This window comes from Artibeus jamaicensis, unplaced genomic scaffold (assembly GCF_021234435.1).
Source record: "Artibeus jamaicensis isolate MK-2021 breed Jamaican fruit bat unplaced genomic scaffold, CSHL_Jam_final contig_444, whole genome shotgun sequence".
Lineage (NCBI taxonomy): Eukaryota > Metazoa > Chordata > Mammalia > Chiroptera > Phyllostomidae > Artibeus > Artibeus jamaicensis.
This window is the reverse complement of record NW_026521831.1, coordinates 6,758,925-6,781,836: the sequence shown is the minus strand read 5'-3', so window position 1 is coordinate 6,781,836 and position 22,912 is coordinate 6,758,925. Positions and strand designations below refer to the sequence as shown.

At 54.7% G+C, this 22,912-nt stretch overlaps 1 protein-coding gene across 2 annotated transcripts in view; it reads right to left on the bottom strand.

Moving 5' to 3' along the window:
• The window catches only part of CLMN (calmin), a 93,304-nt gene extending 71,579 nt beyond the window's left edge, over positions 1-21,725 (bottom strand). For both annotated transcript variants that reach the window (XM_037130181.2, XM_037130182.2), the window contains exon 1: positions 21,543-21,725. In XM_037130181.2, the coding sequence (XP_036986076.2) occupies positions 21,543-21,624 (82 nt within the window). In that variant the 5' untranslated portion in view covers positions 21,625-21,725. The remainder of the gene's footprint in view (positions 1-21,542) is intronic.
• Between the last annotated feature and the right edge of the window lie 1,187 nt (positions 21,726-22,912).

Here is a 22,912-nt window from a genome sequence, read left to right as displayed (position 1 = left end):
CGCACCAGGCAGAGCGCTGGAAGCTCCTTCTTTCACAACTGTGTGCTTCTTATTAGTAAAAAACCCACATACTGTCGGGTAGAAAATTAGGAGATACACACAAGTGAAAAGAGAAAAATACCAGACGCCCACTGGTCTACCACATGGACAGAGCCACTGTCGGCAGGCTGGGGTCCACCCAGGGGTTCTTCCACCAGGCAGACGCTCCCCGTGAGTGCAGGAATGGTAGGGCAAAGGGCCTGGCTGCAACCAGATGTGACAACCATGAGGGTGGGGGGCCTCCTCCTACCAGAGGGCCTGGCTGACCCCTGGGCACTGACCCCCTGGGCCCAGGTTCAGAGGCAGGCCAGGGTCTTGCTCTGCACTCCAGGGAATGGGCACTGGGGCTCCTGAGGGCAGGCCTCCACCCTGGGTTCAGAGGAGGCCATCCAGGCGGGGCCTGGAAGGGCCCCGGCCAGGAAGGGTTGAATGGAGGATGGGCTGCTCCCACTAGGTGCCAGGCACTTCCTGGGCATGTCGGTCCAGTCCTCCCCACCAGGCCTGGCGCTAGGCCCATGATGTGGGGGAGAAACAAAACAGAAGCTCAGAGAGGACATGCAGCTGGCAAGCGCCAGGGCTGGGACTCACGTCACCCTGTGAACTCGTTGTCAACGACACTCCCCACAGGCGAACTTGCTCTGAAGTCGAACAGTCCAAGGGAAAATGTGATACATCGCCGTGACCTCTCTAGACTGTTCCCGATGGGCGCACCTCACTCTCCATCATTACTACCTCTTCCCTCTGCCCGGATGCCCCCCACCCCCAGCAGGCCTCTCTACTGGGCTCCTTTTCCTTCAAAGGGGCATCCATCTTGAGGATCCCAGGGCCCCCTGGAATGCGTCTGGCCACTGTCCCTCTGTCCTGTCCTGATGTGCACAGAGTCTGTCCCTGCCTCATGCTGTGGGCGTTTGAGGAGCGAAGGTCCTTCCCTACAACCGCCTGGTCTCACACCCCAGTCTGCCTCCCATGAGTCATGTGACCTTGGACAAGTGTCTAATCTTCTCAGTGCTCAGGCTGCCCCTCTGCCAATGGGGCAGATGAGGGCATCATTCCCACGCGCAGAAAGGCACTGAGCCCAGCACCTGGGGCAGAGTAAAGTTCGTGGTGATTCTAGTGTATCAGTGACTTGGTCCAGCGGGCCTATCAGAGTCGAGTGTTGAGTAAATATGGCTGGACCACTGGGTCTTGGGGATTCTGAAGTGCGTCCTCTGTGGTGTTCTCCTGCCACAAAGGGCCCGCTCAGCCCAGATATCAATAACAAGAGGCCATTAACAGAAAACACAGCAGCAGTAATAAAAATGGTTACCATGGGGAAACCGAGAGCTCCAAGGATTATCTACACATTATCTCATTTCATTTCCATAACAAGCAAGAGAGGAAGGAGTTACTATACCCATTTTACAGACAGAAAAACAGACCTAAAGAGGTTAGAGACTGGTCCAAGGCCCCAGAGCAAGACTGTGGCAAAACTGGGAGTTGTGCAGAGACTACTGGTTGTCTTCTCTACCTCAAATATCTGTTCTCTCCTTCCCTCATCAAAAGAGAACCACCTGTTCTTAGCTGGGCACCAGAGACTCTGTTTCTTAGCCTCCTTCACAGTTAACTGCAAGTATGTGACCAAGTGCTTGCCCATAAGATGTAAGCGGAAATGTCATAGGCAGTTTCTCGACTTGTCCATTAACAGAGGTGGCATTCACCCATTCTTTATTGTGGCTTCCTCATTCCTGCTGTCTGACACTTAATGCAATGGCTGGAGCTCTAGCAGCCATCCTGGGCCATGAGCTCATGAGCTACACAGGGATATGGCAGTACTATGAACTAGGGAGCCTGGGTCCCTCAGATTTTATGGTACACAGTTGCCATGCCAGCTTTGGACTGCCTGTGCGGAAATGCATATCTGTTTATGAGACAGTTTTGGGGGGTTCTGTAACTCACAGCACCCCCCCAATCAAGACTGATTCCAAGTTACCCCCAGGCCTGTCTCTCAGAGGCAGAGAAAGTAAAGGCAGGCCAGCTAGCTGCTCGCAGGGAGGGCTCTGGGCTTGGCGCCTGCTGGGGGCCAGAGGGAAAGGGTGGCTGTCGGACTCCTACCTGGGTCTCTCCCTGCAGGTCTCACTTTACTAGGCTTGAAAGAAGTCTGTAAAGTCTCATTTACAAGGTAAATCTATGCCCGGGGCTCAGTGGGATTCCTGTGGCTTTTATGAGGAAGAGATTTCAAAGATCAGTTTAGAGAGTACTTAACTTGCATCAGTGAACACAGAACCAAAAAAAAACAAACAAAACAAAAAAGCCCACTTCTGGGCAGGCCTGTTTCAGTGGACACACCAGTGTCAGGAAAGCAGTGTGGACAAGGAGATTCTGGGCTCGTCAGTGGCTTCTCTCTCATTACATTTACTGAGGTATAATTTACATATAGTAAAATTCACCTTTTTGTATATGGTTCTGAGTGGATAGAAGGATAAAGTCATATAACCACCACATTCAAGCTACAGAACATTCTATCACATTCTATCACCCCAGAAGTTCCTCTGTGCCCCACGGTAGCCAGTCCTCTGCCCTCACTCCTCAGTTTTACCCCACAGATCCACTTTTTGTTCTGACCATTTTTGCATGACTTTTCCAAAATGTCATGTAAATGGAATTGCATGTAGAACCTTCAGAATCTGGCTGCCTTCCCTTGGCAGGGGTTTAAGATCCCTCTGTGTGGTGGGTGTTAGGAGTCCTTTCTTTCTTTCTAAAGATTGTATTTATTTATTTTTAGAGAAAGGGGAAGGGAGGGAGAAAGACAGGGAGAGAAACGTGACACATGAGAGAAACATCAATCAGTTGCCTCTTGCATGCATCCCAACCGCAGACTGGCCTGTGACCCGGGCATGTGCCCTCACTGGGCACTGGACCGGCGACCTCTCGCTTTATGACACCGCCATCTGTGCATCCACTAGCCAGCTGAGGGGCACGGGGACTGTGTCGAGTTTGGGGCTCTTGTGAATAAAGCTGATATATATATATATAGTTGCATGTGGATGCATTTCTATTTCTCTTGGTAAATACCTGCAAGGGGAACTGATGGGTTGGATGGTCGCATGCATCTTACTCTATAAGAAACTACCAAGCTTTTCTGAGGCCACTGCACCATTTTGCATTCCCACCCGTGGTGCACGAGTGGCCCCCTTGCCCCATGGCCTTGCCAGCGTTTGCACAGGACTGTGGTCAAGTCATAGCACTCCAGACATTCCACGATGTCAGTCATCCCCCAGCCCCGCCCCCAACCACCCCCATGGCACCCAGCTCCCTCTGCTTCCTCACCCGCAGTGCTCTCTCTGCCCCCACTTTCCCCCAGCAGGCTCCACACCCGCCCCCTTAAACCACAAAGCACAAAGAGAAGCCTGTTTCTCTTTGTTACAGAGCCATGGATCCCCCTGAGCCTGTCCCAGGTCACCCCGCATAGCAGCAGGGGGTTCCTCTGTAGCCACAACCTCCCCGCACTTTGTCTACCACCCTAAGGGACAAACTGGGGTGAGGGAATAGAGGTTGTTCAAGGGGCCACACAGCTCCAGCCCAAAGACCCCTGAGAGGAGGGGATCAGCTGTGCAAAAAAAAATGCTGACCTCAGAGACAGGAATGTGACCCCCTCCCTGCAGGTGCCACCCCCCCCACAAACACACAGCTCACAAAAGGAACAAAGAAGTGACCCACGGGGTGGAGGGAAGCTTGGGCCTCACGCCTGGCCCACCTGGAACTGGGGGGACCCGTGACAGTGCCCGTGTGCTATTTTCTTCAAAGGCACATCCACACCAAGGAGGGTGGGTGAGCTGGCGGAAGCAAACATAACATCGAGATGATTGACTTCATTACCCACAGAGGGTAATGACTTCAAGTGCGACCGCTGTGAACTCAGGGAAAAAGACCAGAAGGGACAACGAACGTGACGGTGGCAATTGTATTAGGGAGGTGGTCCCCAAATGTGGCTACATGACTTTCATAACCATAAAAAAAGAACAGTGATTGTCCCGGATGACGAGCCCTGTGGCTGCCCGGGAGTCACTGAGCCCAGCTCTGCGCAGATGCACACTGTGAGTAAGGTGAGCGCTGGCCTCCCCCACGAAGGGGGAAACCGGCCCAGAAGGTCAGGGCTCGGCCTCGGCTCCATGGCTTCTGTCACCAGGGAGAGCTTTCTTTTCAGACAGAACACTCTTCAAGGGCAGGGCTGACCCTCCCCTCCCCTCCCCTCCCCTCCCCTCCCCTCTCCTCCCTCCTTCCTTGCCCTCTGTCATACACCTGTGCCCTCATCCCTGGCACCTGTCAGAACTGCCCCACCCACTCCCCCATCACCATTGTAACTCAAACCTCAGACCTAGCTCCGAGCCAACTTGAGACCCAAACAGATGGACCTGTGGAGAATCTACGGCCACTGGACAGAGGATTCTGGGCACATACTTGGCCCATTTGCTCGTAGGCCACTGGTTTCCCTGCACCAGGTGTACTGAGTCAGATCAAGGCCTCTGGCCCAGGTTGCTGCCTCCCAGGGCGCAGGGCAGGACTGTACCACCCCATGTCCATGAGCCATGCTCTGTCCGCCTCAGCATCGGGCGAGTAGCTCCCTCTGCGTGGGCTGTTCCTCTCACCTTTCCATTTATTCTTCTCATTTCAGCAGTCCTTCATGGGACCCCCTGTGGGTCCCCTTATTAGATGCTCTCACAACAGTCCGCCCACCATCACAGCTAGGCCACGGGGACTGACTCCATGCCATGGAGCAGAGACTGGGTCTGTGTCCCCCGGGGACCTGGGAGAGTGCGGACACCAAGCAGACCCTCAATAAATATTGTTGGAAGTAGCTGCTGTGTAAAGTCACCCCAAGAACCACAAGGGCTGTGGTCCGTTTGACTTGGAGAAAAAATAATATTTTGAAAACAGAAATAAAAGTGGCAGCCTCTGCACCTGACACATGAAGTAATTTTCTGCAGACTAATCCGAAAGGGCTGTGCATTGTTCTGTCACTTTGCCGGGTTCTCCCAGCGGCTGGAGAGAGCCCAGCTACAATGGATGCAATTCACGGAACGGCTATTATATCATCTATTGATTTCCAAGAGCCTCAACGCCAGAGCTCCGTTATCAAAGGGTCTTTGAGAAAGGGACACACGTCATCACCACTGTTCTGTGCAGGAGAGTGGACAGCTCTCTGGGGGAGCAGTTCCCCCTTTTGTTTGCACACACATTCCCCCACTGATCCCCCAATGCCGGGAGATTTAGACCATCTTTGTGGGCTCAGCCCAGGCTGCTAAGCCTCCTGTAACATGTGGAACGCCCCACTCGGGGAAGACTGTCCTGCTCCCCAAACCAAGGGAGTTCCCCCACCACTCACACATTGAGGAATGCTGGCCACAAGCCAGCCCAGGCCATGTCCCCAGGGTGAAGGGGCAGCAGGGGTTACGAGTCAAAAAGGCCACGTCATCACTAAACTAATAAGGACCCACGGACACTGCAGCCCCTCCGAGACTTTTTTCTGCCTTCCACAGCCTCTAACACATTCCTGTCTCTGCACCTGGGCCCACAGGACCTTCCTCGCTCGCCCAGAGGCCCCCTCTCCTCGCCAATCCCCACCCTCCCAAACCCCACCCAACACCAGGTCCTGCTACAGGGCACCGTGCTGGATGGCTCCAACCCAATCACCTCTCCCGTCTGCAGAGGAACCCAAGCCTCCAGATAGACAAGCCACTGAGGGCTTGTCAATGGCTGCAGTGTGGTCTCCACAATGTGGTTCCAAGTGCAGACATCAAACCTGACCTCAAAATACTGAGTCAAACATTCGTTCACATCACTCAGTTGAACTGCTACCAAACTATGGACCCCCATACCCTAAAAATGCCCTTCTACTGTAAATAAAGAAACGTGTATTCCAAAGGTCCCGATTAGAACCAGGCACTCGGCATTCAGACTTCACCAAATCTGCCACACGCCCCTGGGAAAGCATCACTGTTATTCACGTTGAGTTACAGAGAGAAGAGACCCAAACTCCACAGGGACGTGCAACTTGGCTAAAGTTCCCCAGCCACGAAGTGAAGGGGCTAAAATTCAAGTGCACGCCTGGCTCCCAGCACCCTGTCTCTCCTCTGCAGTGGGCAGGCTCTCCTGTGCCTGGTTCTGTCTGCTATTACTGGTCAACTGTGCTTGCTCTGTGAGGGCTTTGGGATAAACAGGCCTCATTCCAGAGGACCTGGGGGGGATCTCCAGTTGATTTGATCTTTCCTGGAATATCCGAAGGGTGTGTCCACAGCGCTCCTCCCCCCTCTCCCCCCAGGCGATCCGACCCACTCAAAAATCCAGAAGATCGAGAAAAGTCAGCCTGGCTGGTCTGCTGGAGGTTCAGGCAGGATAGATAAGGCCATGAAGCATAATTTTAAAAGCTTGGCACCAACCAATTCTCCCCTAGGTGGCCCAGCGGCCTTGGGCCAGGGCAGGGCTCCAACATCAAACAGTAGAGAAATCAAACTATCTGTTCCTTCAGTGGTTTGGTTTTTCTCTTCCAATGAGCTGGGGCACCCCGTGGGCAGCACAGGCTGCAGCTTTAAAACAAGTGAGACAACGAGCAGCAACAAGCGAGCAATGCTCGGTGTAGGGGGCAGGGTCCAATTAAAAGCCCACCTGCCAAGCTGAGAGAAGCTTTGGGCCATGGGTGGGGATTTGAGGCCTGGCAGGACCTTGGGGTTAAGTTCCCTGGAGGAAGGCCCTTCGCCTCTACAGCTGCACCCCACCTGGACTCACCCCCAGGCCTCGGGTCCCCAGCCCCAGGTAACCAGAGTGTGTGACCAAAACCCTTCTGCAATTTCCCCAATTTCTCTTAGTAACCAGTCTCTGGAGAACAGTCCAAGTGGAAGGGAACATAGCCAAGCAGCTCCACACGACACCTGAATTTTCTCGGCCAGGGTGGATGCAGCACCCGCTTGCCAGCTTCCTCCCCCACTGTCCCCAGACACCTAGAGAGGCCAGGGAGCGACTCCTCAGAGAAGGGGACCGACTTGGCAGGGGCTTCTCGTTTCAGTCCATCCTGAAACTCAACTGGAACCTGGAGCACAGGGGCCGTGCTTGTGCGGACTCTGTATTTAGAAAACAAACCCTCAGGGACGGAAAGAACGGAGGCGAGGGCAAGAACCAAATTCTGCAGGGAGAAGAAGACAGGTCTGCAGCAACTGAGCGGACTCATGACATCTGCACCTCACATGGCATCGGAAAGGACAGAAACCAACCCATTTACAGCCCAGGGGTCCCACAGGTTCAGGAGGGGGTGCTGACCGGTACCTTGGTGACTGGGCTTGGGTGGGGGAGTGCAAAGAGAGGACTATAGGAAAGAACCAGTCAGGTCCCCGTGTCCTCTCCCCTCGTCTCCCAGCTGGGTGACTGTCTCCCACCACCAGGCATAAGACTGGAAGTGTATTCTCTAAGGAAGATGAAACGGAAGATCTCACTGCCAAGGGTGTGGAAATGGGGGAACTAACTGATTTTATACACGCCGGATGCAAACGGCCTCCCTGCCCAAGCCTTCGGCTTAGCTCCCAGACCCACCTCCTCCCCTCTAGCAGCTTGGCCTTGACCTTCCTCACAGACACTCCCACGGGGAGTCTGACCAGCCCAGGAGGAAGGACCTAAAGACATGGGGTTCCATGACAAGCCAGCAGGGCACCCATCGAAGAATCTGCTGGTCCAGGAGCTCCCCACACCCGTGCTCAGAGTTAGCCCCCAGCTCTTTAGCATGAGAAGACAAGCAAGGACCACAAAACAGCTAAAGAAAGAAGCTTCTAACACACCAGCTCCAGCGCAGACACACGCAGACAGACGGAAACAGAGGGAACACACCCAGCGCGGGCCGCCACGGCCCTAAGCGCTTGTCTCAGTAGCACTATTATCCTCATTTTACAGACAAGGCATTTGAAGAACAGTGAAGCTAGACAACTTGTTGGATGTCACAGAGCGAGTCAGGGGCAGTGCTGAGATTCGGACCGGGGCGTTCGGTTCTGTGCCCTCAACCCCTGCCTTCCAAGGCGCCACCCGACCATTGCCACCCGGCACGAGCGCCCTCAGCGTGGAAAAGAAGGTGCTGCCGCCCCCAAACCAGACTGTGCTTCTCTCGGGAATGAGAAAGAACCCCCGCAAATAAAAAATGTGGTAGATAAAAATATGGAAGAGCCCTGGCTGGGGTGGCTCACTGGATTGAGTGTGGGCCTATGAACCAAAGGATCGCAGTTCGAGTCCCAGTCAGGGCACATGCCTGGGTTGCAGGCCAGGTCCCAGCAGGGGATGCACGAGAGGCAACCACACATTGATGTTTCTCTCCCTCTGTTCTTTCCTTCTCTTCTAAAGATAAATAAATAAAATGTTTAAAAACAGAATATGGAAGAGAAAATTGACGGAATCTGCCAGAAAGTAGAGCCACATGCAAAAGGGAAGGGAAAAAATAAGAAAATTAGAGGATTAGTCCACGAAGACTAATTGTTGGATTAACCAAATAAAAGGAGTTCTAGAAGATTAAAGAAAACTGAGGAACAACAGTCATGATGGAATAACCCAAGAAAATCTCCCAGAACCCCAACCACGGTTCTGGGTGGTGCTCAGTATCATGGCTGGGCACAAAGCAAGAGGCCCCGGAAGTCTCAGAGGACTGAAGACCTGAACAGGGTCCTGAGAGGACAAAACAGGTCATAGCAAGGATCAGGAATGGCCTCCACTTCCCAACCACACCCCTGCAACCTGAGACAACGGAGGAAGACTTTCAGCCCCTCTGGAGGAAACCAGTTTCCCTCCCGGAACCGGCTGCCCAGCCGACCTGCCCACCGAAAATCAGGGGCAAATCAAGCCATCTTCCCATGTGCAAGTTCTCAGAAAGCTCACCACTCAGGCTTCCCTTTCTCAGACAGATGTGCTCCCGTGTTCAGGGGGCTGAGCCATCACAGGAAGACCTGAAATGGGAGATCTGACCTAGGAGACAGGTGAGAGGGCAGAGGGCCCAGGTGCTCAGGAAGTCTAGGTGCTGGCATGCTCAAGAAGACACTGAATTTACTTGTCGGACAACTTGAGGGGCTCTCTGGAGCACCAACAGAGAGTGTGGGGTGATTACAGCACCACTAACAGATGAGCTTCGCCCCACAGACACCACAGAGCAGGGCAGGGACGGACATGTGACCACAGTCTACTACCCGACTGAGCTCGGTAGCACTGACCTGGCAGTGTCCGTGCAAACCCCAATTATTGATCTTCCCAAAACCACGACATAAAAATATTGGGAACTGGAGAGGGCAGCAAAGATCTGAGGTTAAGACCTACGTCCTTACCTTCCGCGGTTAAGAAAGCGGAGCCCAGGAGCCAAAAAGACACAGTGTGACCCGAAGTCATCAGCTCCAAAAATCTGCAATCGACTGATGCCCCTGGGAAGAGGGGCAGGTGAGGGAACCGCTGCTTTCCCTGGAAACCTGGGAGAACGATGGTTACGTGTGACCTGGGACAGGAGAGGGAGCGGGGAGCAGATGCTGATCAACACGTGAGACATCACTGAGTGTCCTGACAACCAAGAGAAGCTGGGTGGCCCCTTTTCACTGAAAAGATATTGTCAGGCTCAGACATCGCCAGCGAGTCAACCCTAAAAAAGGGCTAAACTAAAACCCAGTCCTGCCAGACCTCAGAACGCACCTTCCCTTTGTGCACTCACATATGCAACAGAGAGTCCACGCGGGCACTGGCCCCAGCACACGGTGTTGATGGGACAGGCCCCAGGACCCAACCAGTGAGGCTCCTGGTCGACTAGGGCAAACCAGCAGTGAGCAAGCCACCCCCGACAACAAGTCCAAGTTCAGTAGTGCCCATCCCGGTCAGTCCCAGTTCACCAAGGGTAACACTTGTCTGATTCCTGGCCTCCTCTGCTAGCCCACCACGGGTCCCGCGGCTTCACGGAAACTTGTCCCCTTCATTTCCCCCCAGGCGAGCCATCGCATGCCATTTCATAGCACTTCTGGGAACTCAACAGGCCACCACTCCAGGCCTGCCAACACCCTGCCTCTGAGGCCTGAGGCCCGAGGCGCTCACCTTTGATTTGGAAGGTATCACATTTTTTGTTTTAGATCAGATTCCACCTCCAAGGCCGGACCGGCTCTCCAAAGGAGAGCTCCACATAGTCCCTTGCCTACGGGAAAGGGCAGCGAATGCCTTGCTCAGACCTGCCTCCGGCAAGTGCTGGTAGGTGTGGAGGGGCGGGGAGCCTCAGATGCCGGAGTGTGGAATGGAATCCCAGTAGCCTCGGGGCAGGGCTAGGTTGCTGGGCCCTTCTGGGCCTCTGTGTCTCCATCTGCTGCTCTAACATCAACCTCAGAAGCCTATGGTAGAATGAAATGACACAGTGGACATGACGGTGCTTTGTAATCTGCCGGCACCATGACGCAACCCAGGATGAGGATGACAGGATGGTCTCCCATGGCCGCCTCCCGTCACTTTTGAATCCGAAGTTACCAGGATTTCACCTTATCAACCTCTTACAATGGGGCCCTTGTCCCCGCTCTCCTCAGACCTGCCCTGGGAACCACTGGTCAGGAATCGCCAGTTACGCATTTGGACTTTATTCTGTCAGTGTGGGAAACCTGGTCAGTAGTGACGATGTAAAACTGAGTCCCAGAACCTGCTCTGATAGGGCTCAACACCCAAGGCTGGCTGGCTTCTTGCCCAGCGCCGCTTAGCCTGGGTCAGCTTTCTTCACGACTGCCCTCTCCACACCAACCGGGCTTTGACCTAGTGCTCACCGAGTCTCTCTGCCTCCCCCAAATCTTAGTCCCATCAGCCTCCCTCTTAACAACCCCCTCAACTTACTCCGTCTCCCCCGACTGGGTTTCGATTCCCGGTTCCACCACTCATTACCTCAGCAGCCTGGCACGTGTGATGCTCTAGCTCAGCACTGTTTTGGGGGGATAGACAACACCCCACACACAGGTCACCTGGCAGATGCGGTGCAATGTCCAGCAGGTGGCCGTCTTCCCATCCCCCGAATGCCCCACCATCAGGGCATCGGCGCTGTATAACCAGTTAAGACGACCCCTGACTGCACTGAGTTTCACACAACCTGCACCGTGTGATTCAGTTTCCCACAACGGCGTCCCAGATTCTCGTTGCCACTCAGGCCGGGACTTCGCTAAGTCAGCTTGACGATGAAGGGGCCAGGCTACCGCACAGGGGAGACTTCGGTGACACTGCCATCGTCATGGCGCTGCCTGTTTGGGAAATGACCGGGTCACCTGACTGCACTTCATGCTTGTTTTATAAAAATAAGTAGAAAGAGAAAGAAATGAAAGTACTATCATCAGAGATCACTATTGTATCCATACACTCAATACCATGGAGACAACAATGGAACCAGAGCAGTGAAGGTTATGGGCTGACCTTCAACTAAGAAGGGAGAAGAAGTTCATGAAATTGGAAGAGATGACAGGAATGTGGTATGGCGTCACTTGGCCATGCTTAAACTATGCGGCGTGATTCGGATTCTCCTCCCATCCTCTGGGAATTCCAGTTTCTCGTCACTTGTATGTCTGGCCTTTTGGCTCTTGGTGTCATGTGACCTGACGTCGGGAACTGCCTACAAGCCAACACCCTTGTTTGCTAAATGACTTTGATATTTCACCGAGTGCAAGACTGTTTGTCCAAAACATCCAGGTTGGGTGAGTGCTCCGGGTTGACTTCCAGAGCCCTGGGTCTTGGAAAGCACACAAGGGTTAAAACGGAGACGTCAGTGCTGCTGGGGCAGGTGGGTCCCTGGGTCCTCACAGCAGGATGTGGACCTAGAGGCCACTGTGGTGGCCACCGTCTTCATGCCAGGACCACCGAGCACAGACTGGGTCCTGGGATGCTGGTTATTCAAAGCCCTGCATGTGTCTGAGATCCCAGCACCACTGCATTTGGACGGCTAGGCAGAGTCTCTGCTGGCCCAGCCGGCCCCTTTCCCGCCCCTGGTCGGGCAGCCTTCCCAGGTTCCACAACCCTGTGACGAGAGCCCAGGTCTCTACTCCCAGCTCAGGCTCGATGCCACCACCCTGGGCGTCCATCAGGCATCCCTGGGACCTAGCAGGCAATCCGGGTGTGCAAGTATCTCCAGCTGTGCCTCCCAGAGGAAGAGGACCAGAGCCACCGTAATTCATGTTTCCTCTTTCCTGCACACTCTGTGACACATGACTGCACACTCGGTGACTTAAAACAGCAAAAGCTGATTATCTTCCGGTTCAGAAGCCCAAACTGCATTTGACAGGCTAACATCAAAATTACCGGCAGGACTGTGTTCCTTCTGGAGACTCCAAAGGAGCATCCATTTCCTTCTCTTTCCAGCTTCTAGAAGCAGCCTGCTTTCCTCGGCTCCTGGCCCCTTCCCGCAGTGGTGTCCCTCGCCCCCTCTCCTGCCCACCCCTGCCTCGTTCCTATAAGGAGGCTCGTGATAAACCACCTGGAACCTGGGTGACGAGGAAAGGCTCCACCCCCATGTCAGGACCCCTCACTGAAACTGCATCTGCAAAGTCCCTTTCACCAGGTTCTAGGGTAGGACGTGACTTTGTTGGGGGGCCATGGTTCAGCCTGTGACAATTTGGTGAAAGGTTGTGAAGACCTACTTCAGAGAGGAAGTAGGAAGGAGAGGAAGACCTTCCTCTCTGGGACCGACTCAGGAGTGGGGCCGACTCAGGAGTGGGCCCCACAGAGTCCAGAGGAGGCTGCTGGGAAATCCACCCAGGCGAGCGCAGGCAGGGTTCTGGGAGTCTGCCCTAGGCACGCGGTCATGGTCATTCTCTGCAGGGGAGCCTTGCAGACAAAGGTCCAGGGACAAGAAAGGGCATGGCCTGTGGGGGAAACAGGAAGACGTCTGGGTGCAGCTGGGTCTGGTTCACGCCAGGAAGGCCAGGAGAAGGCAGGGCCCGGGCACACGGTAGGGTCTCCTGGTGGAAGACGGGCGTGGAGAAAGAACGATCGCTGGGAGGCAGGGCTGAGGCAGGAAAACAGCTGTCTCCCCGCTACTTACTGGCAGTAAGGATGCGCCCAATAGCAGGTGAGGATGGAAAGGCGTGTGTGAGAGACACTGAGGGCCAGGACTGACGAGGTACGGGTGGCGAGGGGACGGTGAGCGGAGGATACCATCTGAGGGTTAAGTCATTCCACCGCCAAGCTGGCAGGTCATTGTCCATGCCCCCTCCCCACCTCCCGCCCCAGTTCTCAGCTAGAAGGCCCCAGGACGCTGCTCTTTAAGTATGTCATGCCGTACAGGATGAAAATAGTTTAAAAGAGGGGAGGGATATAAATATCGCAAAGGCTCCTGCCCACATGGAGAGCCCCGGGAGAGAGCAGCAGTGTGGGGTGATGTCGTCAGAACCCTGCGGGGCCTTCTGATTAGGCCCCCAGCTCTCCTGCAGCTGAAGGTCCTGGTGTTTGACACCAAAATGACCCCAGGGCTTCCACAAATTCCCCAGGTCCTGCCTGGCTTTTCCTCCTCCTCAGGGGCTTTGAACTACGGTCTCCAAGAAGCAACAGATTGCATGGCTCAAGAAGGGAAAGGAGGAAAGGGGAGTATCAACGGCACAGGCCACCTCTGGGACGCCCTTCCAGGTACTACATGCCCCCATCCTGGCCACAGTGCTACCGAAGAACCCCCACTTCCTCCACTCGCCACCACACACTGCCTACTCCCTGGTTTCACACTGCCTGACTCTATGGTCACTGATTTTCCACTGCCTCCGCAACCCCACTCTTAAAGCTGGATTGGACCTCCCTCCTCCCTCCCCCTGCAGCACCCACCCACCTGGTGCACCCTTAGTCCCAACACCCCCATCACAGTCTCAATGATGGCTCAGCCTCTGGGTACAGGGGACTCCCATGTCCCATTCATTCCTCCATCCCAGCACCCCGCATTTTGGGAAAACTCAGTAACTGCTGCTGACCAAATGGCCAGGCTCAAGAGCACGAGTCCATTTCTAAACCAGGTACAGAACCCGCCCCCAGCACATGCCAGCCTCTGAAAATAAGGCTGGCCCATCACCCATGCAGCCAGTGTCCCCTGCTGCGGTCATCACGAGGGCCTCCTTCTTGTCGGGTGTCCCAAGTCAGAGCTCAGAAAATAAGGAAGCACCATGGATTCCCACGTTCAGAAAGAGCCCGTTAGACAGTAAATATTCCTGGGCTTGCGGGTACCTCTCTGTCACAACCACATTGCCACTGTAACACGAACGAAGCCATGGACAGCGTGCAAACAAACGGACACGGCTGTGTCCCAATAAAACTTTATTCACAAAAATAGGCAGCAGGCTGGATTTGGCCCACAAACGATAGTTTACCAATCCTTGCTGTGATTTAAAAAAAAAAATTAAGAAAAAAAGACAGACCATGATGAAGGGAAAAAACAGCAAAAATCCTTTAAAGCTACAGCTGTGAATTTGGATGCTGCCCCTAATTCCTTCTGTGTTGGGCACAATTTTTTAAGAGTGCAGGGAGGGGTGGGGGAAGTAAGGAAAGGTTTCTATGGGAACAGGGTGTTTACTGTTAATGGTTCCACCACTACACAGACAATTCCTTTCTTTTTCTCTCTTTCCCTCTGAGGCAGCGCAGGCACAACCTACAGGATGTCGGGCAGGACTCTGCCCAGTGCCTCAACTGTTTGGTCATAAAGCAAATGCCAGAGGCCTCCATCGGCTGGAGCGCTAGATAGGGTGAGACAGCCCTGCCCCACGGACTCAAGGTCAACTCGAGCCCTGGCTGCTGACAAGCGATCCCGTGGCGGAACCTCTGAGGTCTGCGGCCCACTGGACCGAGGGCTTCCCTCCCTACTTCTAACAAACCACTCAGGTGACGGGCTTCTGTTTCACCTGAGCCCAAACATTCTAGTTCCTCAGTACAAATGCACATGGGCAAAGGCAGGAGCCCATCTCCCTGGGCGCCTTCAACTGTGTCTGGCTGTTTCAGAGCAGGGGTCCTGCACCTTCCCTGGGCTTTGCATAGAAACTGTAATCGATGCCCAGAATAAGAGAATGCACACCATTTACCGATATGTGGTTTTATAGCCAAGTTTCTGAACTGCCCCCTTTTCCACGTAGGAAAAGGGAGTGAGTCTCCAGCACTGAACAGTGAAAAGAATCCAGGAACTTAGCAACACCCAGAGGCCCACACTGGCCACCCACCCATGAGTGCCAGGAACTGGGACTCGATGGCTTTCTGTGGGCACACTCTGTCCTCGCAGCACCTTCCGGGGGACCCATTGGAGCCTGTCAGTCCCGCCCTCCCCTTTTGTAGGTAAGGGAACTGAAGCACAGCACAGGGAAAAGACTTCCCGGATCCCCAGCAGGTTAGCAACAAAGCCAGGACCCAGATCCAGACCCAGGACATAAGCTGTGGCTTCCCCACCGGCACAACCCGCACGACCTGCTCCACCTGGCAAGGCCCCTGGAGAAGAACCCACACCCTGGGTGAGGGATGGAGCAGGACAGGACATGGCTTTTGTGGGCAGAATCTAGAGTTAATGCAAAGCCATGATTTGACTTCTGCTGGGGGCCTGAAAGCAGTATTCTGCATGGTGATTCACTCTCTGGAGCGGAGTCAAGCACACAGCCCGGGGCAGGGCCCTATTAGGCAGCAAGTTCCTGGAGGACATGAAACCTCTGCATTTGATTTTCTTTGGTTTTTATCCAGAAACCTCCCATGCTCTTGCTGTGCCCTCCAGGAGCTAGGTGAAGCAGAAGCAGGAACCAACAGCCCAGGCTTCTTCTCTGCTCCGGGGGCTGATAACTTTGGCTGCGACGATGACCCTGATCCCACTGTCGTGTGCAGCAGAGATCTGGAGGGATGAGGATGGGACCGGGACGAGTGGCGGGTAGTTGTGGGAGAGAAAGCTGGTGCGGCATCCCCAACCCAACCCTGCCAGGCTGAGGGCCTTGGACTTGATCCTGGAGCCAGTGCAGCCCAGCCTTTTCCCCATCTCAGCCTTCGTGGACCATGATGCTGTTATGAGCCTGGGGATGGCCCAAGGAGCTGCCCTAAGCCCACTGGTTGGCCATGGAGACCCAGTGAAGAAATGAGCAGGGACGTGTGTTGGGTGGCTGGGTGGTGGGTAGCGTGGAGGAGGCGAGGCAAGGCCCAGAGCCATAAAGAGGTCGCTAGGGAGCGTGGGCGCACTTAAAGAGGGCCTGCGGTCTGGCTCTGAGCCAGGGGTCCGCACGGCAGGGGCCGATCTTCAACCACACAGGCCCGGTTCTGCCTGAGCCTGCCTCCTGGCTATCCCAACCACTTTCCTTCATCTTACGTGCAATGTCAAATTCATGCAGCCAAGTGTCTGCTTAGCCCTCAAGGTCCAATTCCAGCAGCCCCTCCTCTGAGAGGCCTCCCCAGCTCCCAGCCACGAGGCTACCAGCTTCTTTACAGGATTCATAGAGCAAGTGCACCAGGATGCATGGACTTATCCTGACCTGAGTTCAATCCCACCTCCTCCTACAAGTCCCTGACCTTGGGCAAGTCATTTCCCCTCTCCACTTCAGCAACAAGCACCAACCTCAAAGCCTTGTACACAGCATTAAAAGAGACGCAGTTAGCCCTGGGAATCCACGCTGCTCTCAGAGAGGTTAACTGTTACCATCTCTGCTTGGCAGTCAATTCCAAGCGCCCCAAAACACAGTTCCTGTTTGCTAACCCTGGGCAGTACCACTTCCAGACAGATTCTCAAGGAGACACTGTGGCAGGGGTGGGAAGACCACTCGGGGAGCACCAGCCAGCAGGGCTCAGCTGGTGGCGGTCGACATGCCCTCGTGACTCCCCCAGAGCAGCAGTGGGAGCAGCTGTGTATCTGCCTAGCCGCCCCCCTCCATCCACCTCCAGATCTGGGCCCTCCCACACAATGAGGTCAAGGTTCACAGCATCACAGACAACAGATACCAGGGCAACGGGAGACGGCCCAAGCTGAGCTGCCGTCTGCGCTGCCAGAAGCAGCGTTTCGCACTCCAGTCTGGCTGGGTGCCCGTGATGGCTTCGCACTCCTTAAAGGCAGGAAAAAAACCCAACTTTGCATCCCCTGGTGTCAGCAGGAGGCTGTATGCTTAGCACACGTTTGCGGAAGTGAGCAGAGAAGAGCTGGGAATTTGGGAGGTGGCGGAGGCTTTTTACAGGCATGGATGCATCTTCCAAGCCCTGGTCTGACACCACCCTGTGACCTGTGGTCAAGTGGCCCCCAGAACTAGTGGAGCATTCAGCTGAACGCTAAGCCAAGTTGAAGAGGGAGAGGAGACGGCCAAAGTGGCCTTGTCATCAGCAAGGCGCCAGAGCCCTTGTCACCCACAGCAGAGATGGGTTCACGGTCTGCCTTTGTCCTCAATTCCATCCGACACGGCTCCGAGGAAGTGGGGGCCACGGGGGGAGGCCGCCCACATCCTGAGATTCCGTTTTCACCTCTCTGAAAAGGTCAACAGCTTGTGCCACCCCCGTTTCCTTGCAAGGGACACTGTGAGGGTGGCACCGGCAGCCTTTGCCCAGATGGACATCCAATGCTCTCTACCAGAGTCATTCATTTACAAATGATTTTACGAGCCACCGGAGTGAACACATCAAGAGGGACTTCATCTGCCCATGGGTGAAGGCACTAACACGGGCGGATGAAGTCCCTCTTGAGTACAGCAAGGAGTGTGACAAGCCACCTGGGAGAGGCCATGCTTTCTGCCCGGCTCATCTGACCTCAAAGACAGGCCATGAGGTCTTCCTTCCAACACTCCCCGAGGATGACCTGGCAATGTCACAATTGTAGTTACAGGGATTCCAGAACCCCACGGTTCAGGACCCTAGAGAAAGCTTCAGATGAGCAACTGAGCAGAGGGCAACATACCTCCCTGTTAATGCAAACATATACATAGAGAGAGATGTAAAGATACAGGTGCACCACGGGCCCGCTTTTCCCTGACATGCAGGGTCCCAGGCCCATGAGAGTCAGGCTCTCTGGGAAGAGTCAGGACCGAATGACCATGACAGCAGCCACTGCATTGCACACGAAGGCTGGGTGGTCTCCTCCTCGGTCCCCACAATTACAGAATCCCCAAATCCCTCTGTACCCATCTGCCCACCACCACAACAACCGTGACTACCTGTGCTTGAGTAAGCTCATAGTTGGAGAAACAGCCCTCCCGTCTGGACTCCTCCCCCCTCCCCCCCTCACTACCACCCACACAAACTTGGGAGGAATGAGGCCCCACCCATGGCCCGCACAACCAGCAGAGCAGACAGTCCAGACTGTCCAGGGCCTGCTGACACCCACCAGCTGGTGGGGCAGATGCTTTAAGCATGGCGTGGGTGCCTTCTGGATTGGCCCTTTGCTTGGGACTTCCTGAGTACCACAGAGACAAGGTGAAAACATCTGTTAAGCATCCAGTCATGAGAAAGGGAAGCCAAGGCGAAAGCAGAGATAGACAGAAGGCGGCTTCCCGCCCTCGCCTCCTCCCCCGGCCTCTTCTCCGGTGCTGGGCAGGCCCAGTGGGACCAACAGCTGCTTTCTGACTCAGAACAGCCCGAACTGCAAACAGCCCGAAGGTCTCTCACTAACAGACAGGTGATCTGTGAAGCGTGCATCTGGGATGGACAGGTGCTCGGCAATAACAGGGAACACGCCCAGGGCCGGTCCAGGACCAGGGGCTGAGGTGGATGCATATGCTGGGCACTGGGGGCTTTTGCAGGTAATGAAAATGTGGCCAAACTGGAGTGTTGCTATGTCGGCACAACGCTGTAGATTTCCTAAAAATGATTGAATTGTAAACTTAAAACAGGTGAATTTTATGATATATAAATTATACCTCAGTAAAGTAGTTTTATAATCCCCCTCAAAAGTACTGATGATACAAGCAAGGACATGGGTCAATTGCTTCAGTGTCCTGCATAGAAGGAAAGGCAAGTTGAAAGAGCGTGCACTGTTCAACCCAATGTTACAGGAAGTTCTAGAGGCGGAACAGCAGCAATAAAGGTCAGAACAGGGGTCGCCTTGTGTGTGCGTCGGGGGCGCTACTGACCGGGAGGGAGACGAGGTGCCCGTCCAGGGTTTAAGGGGATCTTTTCCATCTTGGTCTAGGTAATGGTGTGTCCCTATGTGAAAATGTGTGGGGCTCGTCCTTAGGGTGAGTGTGTTCTATAGCCACATATGCAATCATATATATAATATATACCAGGCTGGCCAAAAAGTCCTTTTTTTCCCATGAAATAAAAGACACATTTTTTTTCATTTTCACCAATAACTTTATTGAGTTGGATGTTTGGAGTATGTCAGCTGTCTCCCATGTGGTAGAACATTGTTCTCAGTTACTGTCTCTGTTTGATCACTATCCACTTCAACTGGCCTACCTGACCTCGAAGGAATCTCCAGCACGAAACTTTGCAAACCACTTTTGACACAATTTTATCAGTCACAGCACCTTCTCCCTACACTGCACAAATCTTTTTTTGCATTTCAGTTGCATTTTTACCTTCCTTGAAATAACACAGCATAATATGCCAAAAATGTTCTGCATTTTTTCCATCTTCAATAGCTGCACAAAAATGCACCCATATTGATTCTTTTTTAAATGCACGCTGATAAGACGGCTGCCACAATGCTATCTAAAAATTGTATCAAATGCAGTTAAAGACAACTAGGTGCTATTAGAGCCATCATGGAAAAAACTAAACAGACTTTTTGGCCAACCCAATATAATGTAGATACATAAATTTATTCTTTTCATTGCAAAGCTTTTGATGCTGAAATCACAACTGGCATTGCCTAAAAGTGAAGACAGTTCACTGGGAGCTGAGAGCCAGGAGCCCACTCAGTGAACTCCTACCCAACCTTCAGGACCCATCTCGAATTATCCCCACTGGGCGGAGCCTTCTCTCACAGTTCTGGGTGTAACTAACTGCTCACAATGTTGAATATCCCTTCGTAAAAATTGATCTCCTTTACAGTGGGAGCTGATCTGACAGGTATGCAGGAAGCACCGAGAATTGGTTAGAGCGTGTTTATTAACACCCACTAATTCCCTAACTCACACACACACACACACACACACACACACACCCCTGATACTCCAAACCGGATGCCATCTCAGCAAAAGATACTAATACCAACCCCCAAATAGGATGTCGGTTCTCAGGCAACAGGATCCAGGCATGAGACACCATCAAAAGGAATCATTTTCAACATCTGCAGCCCAACCCTCCTCCCTTTACCCAAATCACAGCCAGAAGAGATCAGGGGAGCAGGGAGCAAGCTCAGTTTCTATTGGCCAGTGCGGTCAGCTCCCTCTCCTCTTCAGGTCACCTCTGCCCCACTGTCCTTGCCCAGCCTAGGGGTGGAGCTAGTCCACGTGGGCTCCCAGGAAACATTCCACCGGGTGTAATGTTTAAACTTGATGTCTGGGCCACCTCCAGCCTGCTCCCTGGCTGCTGGGGCTCCCTGCCCCCAGAGCACTAAAGTCATGTCAACTGCTGGGGGTGGGGGCTGGGCCAACAACAGCCTGGCACCTCTGTGTCCAAGTCTCCCAAATCTCTGGGCCACCCACAAACCTGGGAATCTCTAGAAACCCAGTCTATAGGGAAAACTGCTACAGAAACTTCCCCTGCCCAGGTCCATGGGCAAGAAGAGAGACCGGAAGTGGAATTCTGTCCAGTTCATCAAAGTTCACATAGAAAAGAGAGAGGTCAGGAACACACCTCCTGGGAAAGCAGCTTTGTTTTGGTGGGTGCGTCGGCTAGGAGGTGATTGCGGGTGACTTCTTCCTTTGAACTATGTTTGTGCTAAGTTTCCACAATGAATAAACTCCTTTGAAAGATGCATACACATCATCTGTGGCTGGAGCCAGCCCTAGCCCTAGTCAGAGGCTGTGGCCACCCGTCTCAAGGTAGATGCTGCTCCCTGCGCCCCGCATTCAGGTGGGCGGGGCCTCTTACCCTCCCCCAGGTCTAGCCCGGGGCCAGGGGAGGAGCAGGAGCGGCTTCTTGAAGAAAGTGGCCGGCCTAGGCTGTGAGCCCCTCTAAACTCACAGAGCGAGCCCCCAGCCCCCTTCACCCAGCCTGCCTCCTGAGGCGCCGCCCCATTCAATTACCCCAGCCTCAGAGGTGTTTAGGAAGTGTGCGAATTCACACACATGCACACATAGTGGCACTTCATTCTCCTCTCCGTGACCTGGGCCACCCCAAGAGCCCACATACAAACTTCTCCAAACTCGCAGCCATGGCTGGAGGAGAGCCGGGACGTCCTGCAGAGAGGAAAATGGGACCCCGGCCCCGCAAACACACACACGTGTGCCACCCCTCCCCCGGACCGGCGATTCTAGGGTTTGGGGGCGGGTGCCTCAACACCTCCCCCCTCCACCGCCTCCCAGTAACTGACTGAAAGGAGGTCAGGCGGGGCAGAGTGTGGCGCGGGTCAGAGGTGCCCAGCGCGGGAGCGGCTACGGAGCGACCCTAAGCCGCTGGCGTTCCCGTCCCAGGAGGCTGGGGCGCGTTACCTTGTAGGTTCTGGACTCGGATGTCGCTGATCTGTCCGATGAGCTCCTCGCGTTGGAACCAGTCCCATTCCTGAGCAGCCATGAAGCGCGGGCGGGAGGGCCGGGGCGCCGGGCCGGGCGCAGGCGGCGGGCGCTGAGAGCCTGGCAGGCGGGCGCGCGAGCGGCACGCACCCGGCGAGGGCGCCGCGGAGCGGGCGGAGCAGCGGGCGCGGGCGGGGCGCGGGCGGGGCGCGGGCGGGGCGGGCGTGTTCGGGCCGCCCCCACCGCAGGCAGGCAGCTGGCTGGCGTGGGGCGGTGGTGCGGGCGCCCTGGCTCGCGCTCACTCGCCCATCTGGGGGCGGAGGCCCCGGGGGGCAAGGGGAGGGTTGGAAAGGAAGGCTGGGCTCAAGCCGATTTTCCTCCCCCCCCCCACCCGGTGTTTGTTAGGTGGTTTGTTTGGTTGCAGACAGGCAGTGATGAAGCGTGGGGTCCCAACCCCCAGATTGTGATGTCTCAGGGGGAGGTGGGCCAGGTGACGCAACCGCAGAGTGAGTCTGCGGGTCCCGGGACCTGGTCCAGAAGGGCCGTTTTCTCCCACCCCTGCCCGCCCCCCCCCCCCCGCAGTCCCTCAGGCCCAGTCCCCGGGGGTGACCCTTCCTACAACACACGCATATGCTGTCCCATATCCCCACGCAATTTGGAGGGGCAGCCCCCTGCAGAGGGGAGGGGCTGAGCGGTGGGTGTCCATCCACTGCTGAGGGCTCCTCTGGGAGAGGCTAGGGCCTGGGTAGGGGGCGAATGAGTGTGCAACTGGAGTTAGACAAGGCTCTCCTCTTATCTCCCCTCTACCTCCAAATTCGGGGTGGGGTGGCAAAAAGGACCTCTTTCCTGAGTTTGGATATTGGGAACCTTTCCGCTGGGATCCAATCCAGACATGGCCTCAGGTTCTGGGGAGCAGGGAGAGGCAGCGGACTCCTGGGGAGCTAGGGTGCCCCATGAAGTCCTGGGCCGTGGAGTCTCTGAGCGATCCCGTCTGTGGCTTTTACTGAAAATGAGCGTGGGCCTTTCCGGCAGTGAGTCTTTTCACTCTTGAGAGTTCCGGGATCTTATCTTGTTTGGGGCTCAGGACAAACCTCAGGCAAGTTATTTATTGGTTTTACAAACAGGGCAAGAGCGACTCTGGAGTTGCAGAATTTGCCCAAGGCTGAGGAATGAGTGGGGGACCTGAGGGTCCAGCCTCCAGTTCAGGGCTATGACCCTTTCCGGGAGCATGCGCATGCGCACACCCGCACACTAGCACACAATGGCTTATGTATGGGATCTTCCAGGAGGAGGAAAAAAATGGCCAGAGTTCACTGAGCATTTAAACGTGGGCTGTGTTCTTCACTGCT